General features: G+C 38.5%; 1 protein-coding gene across 2 annotated transcripts in view; it reads left to right on the top strand.

Annotated features, from left to right (window-relative positions):
* Positions 1–186: 186 nt before the first annotated feature.
* LOAG_18352 overlaps positions 187–2,988 on the top strand; it is a gene marked incomplete at its 3' end in the record, with an annotated part of 6,498 nt that continues 3,696 nt past the window's right edge. Inside the window, exons 1-3 of one of the 2 annotated variants that reach the window (XM_020451013.1) lie at positions 187–480; positions 2,142–2,223; positions 2,553–2,610. In XM_020451013.1, coding sequence (XP_020305244.1) covers positions 251–480; positions 2,142–2,223; positions 2,553–2,610 — 370 coding nt within the window. In that variant the 5' untranslated portion in view covers positions 187–250. Of the gene's footprint in view, positions 481–1,067; positions 2,224–2,552; positions 2,611–2,988 lie in introns of those variants that run through there. The other variant, XM_020451014.1, reaches the window with a different exon arrangement.

The following is a 2,988-nucleotide window of genomic DNA, read 5'->3' as shown; positions in this document are numbered from 1 at the left end:
ATATATATATATATATATATATATATATATATATATATATATATATATATTTATGTGTATGCGTGTGCATGTATGTGTGTCTGTGTGTATTTGTGTGTGTTTGTGTGTATGTGTGCGTGTGTGTATGTGTCGGTATGAGAGTACGTATCCCTTTTCGTTTTCTTCGCACAAATTTTGCGGGCGGAGCATTTTTCAGATCAGAGGAGCCGAGCAAGAGAGGTCGGTCTTTGATCAGTGTGGGCTGCCAGCAATGACTGAGGCGGCAGCTGCAGCAGCCGCTTACGCAGCCATTGCAAACAACGTTGCGGTAATCATGCGTAGTAGTAATCGGGGTACGTCGCCACCGTTTTCGTCACAACAGACCTATTCCATTGAATCGATCCTGAAACCCGGTGATTCGGAGTCACCTGCATTGAATGAATCAACAAATACCATGGAAAATCATTCCGTCCCGCTCGTGGATGGCGAGCCAACCATCTGGTCGGTCATTTTTTAACGTTAACAAACAAACGGAACAACCAGTCCCCCCTCCCATTGACAAGTAATCTATTAATTCTATTCGTTTTGCTCATTCCTTTCAGCTCTACCCGAACATATACTTAAAATATTCTCAACATTCCTAGTTTCTGGATTTAAATGTTCGTGCTCTTCAGGTATTGCTTCACATTATTCGCTCATCCCTGATATGGTGTCATTGTTTGTAAGGAAAGGTTCTATTTAACTTGTTTCTAATCCTTTGTGTGTTTTCGAAAATTCGTTTTGGCGTATTCGGATTGTACATACCGTTCACAGTAATTTATATGCGCCGATCTGTTATCCAGTGCTTCTTCACTTTGTTCGAAAGAGATGAAAAGTTCGAAACTAAGTAATATATAAAATGTTGAGCAGCAGTGTTAGGTTTAATTTTCATCATATCTCTTTTGAACTGAGGTTTCGAAAACCTTGCTGATGCAACTAAGCACATTGGACCGCTGCTCTAGCGTCAGAATGTTACTAGAAATATAATAATTATACATTCAGATGAATATTTTTAGTGTTCCGAACATACATTTGCATTTGTAAGCGATGACTTGCATATCTCTCCCTCTTTCCCCCGTTGTCGTCCTTATTTTCCAGTTTCACGATTCCGGGACGGTTCCGGGTCACTTGGAATATGAACGTCCCCCTTCCCCTCACCAATAATGAGTTGTGATCTAGTTCATAAAGGTGAACAATAAAAATCCTCACTCTCATTATTGCGTCAACCTTAACATCACAGTTCCCTTTCTTGCTGATTTCTCTTCGAGTCCAATTTACGATTTTTACTTTCCTTTTTCACTAGAATGATGTTGCTGTCTTGACATTATGATGGAATAGTCCTCAGCTGAGACAACAAAAAGGGAACAGACCAGACAATTTACTGATTAACAGGACAGCACTCTTCAGTGTCCTTGATGAGAGGATGACCTTTCGTCTTTTTTCTCAGACCCTCCTACGCCATTGATCTTACAACTTTTGAATTTCAACTGATTACTAACTATCCTTAGACTCGTTCTTTCACTGAATTGTTCCACATTTTTGATGTCATCGGATAATTCAAAGGTTTCACGGAAATATGCAATCAGATAGCTGGTACTGAATATATATTTAGTTAAGCTGTGCAGTTTTTTTGGAAGAGATCGGAAGGAAAGGTTTCTGGAATTTTGTAAGTTGCCAAGTAAAACGTTCCATTAATTGCTTTACATATTTGGAATCGGGTTTCTGTGAGCGTATTTGATACAGAAGTATACGCATTGTGCATGTAATTTGCTTTTTAAATATGTCGTGGTCGCTACATCTTTTGGACCAATATTACATAAACAAGAAATTTACATACACAGTGACAGTGAGAAATCTGTCTTGAGAGCGCTCTTGCTCCCGGTAGCTGTAATAAATGATGTGCATTTAGACTGTTGATTGTGATTAGTTTTCGACGAAGTTCTTTATAATATTTGCGTTAGATGTGAAGGACCATATCTGTAAATATTGATGTGAAAGACGCGGAGAACATATCTTTTGATTTTTAACCATGTACGGTTATTTTTCAAAAATATAAGGAGTTTAAATTTCTTGAAAGCTTCACTGAGAGAAATTTTTCAAGCACTGAGCGCTGAATTTTCCAGTTCGGTTTGCCATGATGAAGCAAGTGGTCGGCATTATGGTGTTACTGCATGTTTCGGTTGCAAGGGTTTCTTTCGTAGAACGGTAAGTCGGTTTTTTTCACTTCACCCCTCAATGCGTTGTTGGAAGTTTAAGTGCATTCCTGAAAAAAGGATTTAAAGCCGGCTTTCTTTTGATCATCTGCTGATGCGACTGGTGAGTATGCCAGCATACGAAGTGCGTACATTTTACAGTGGTAGTAAAACAAGCTTAGATCTGTGCGGAAGATTTTGTTTTTTTTTCAGTTATGAAAACTGAATGAGGATAAATTCACCAGCTAACTCACCCTGTAACACTTACCGTCTTTACTTGAGTACTTCCTGCTTATTTAAAAGATATGGTTTATAATCATTAATATCAGTAATGCCTTGTAGGTTCGTGCTGGGAAAAATTACGTGTGTCGTTATGAACAGAAGTGTAGAATTGATAAAGGTGAGTAGCTAATTTAGTATCGAACTGTAATTTGTCTACAATTCACAAGATTTTCTCTTGATTTAAAAGTCGGGAGGGAGGATTAGGATGGAATACTTGAGTAACGGGCTGAATGGGCCTCGTCTACCACTTACTCATTCATTTTGTATGTTATGAGACAGAACTGCGAAATGTGGACATCGTTATTAGTCGTTGACTTCACGTTTTGCCGACCTTGCTCTGGAAAGGAGGAAGTTCTGATGAACTGAGGTCACTTTCACTGAGCTTTTTTTTATCATGTCGTCGTCTGATGCCTCGAAAAAAAAGACGGATTCATTTTAAATTTGTGGGGTGTTTGAGAGTTTTGTGACTTTGTAGTTATTGTTCTTTGTAGTTATT

Source organism: Loa loa (genome assembly GCF_000183805.2).
Source record: "Loa loa unplaced genomic scaffold supercont3.271, whole genome shotgun sequence".
In the NCBI taxonomy this organism is placed as follows: Eukaryota; Metazoa; Nematoda; class Chromadorea; order Rhabditida; family Onchocercidae; genus Loa; species Loa loa.
Note: the sequence above shows the minus strand (reverse complement) of the source record. Positions and strands in the feature narration are given on the sequence as shown.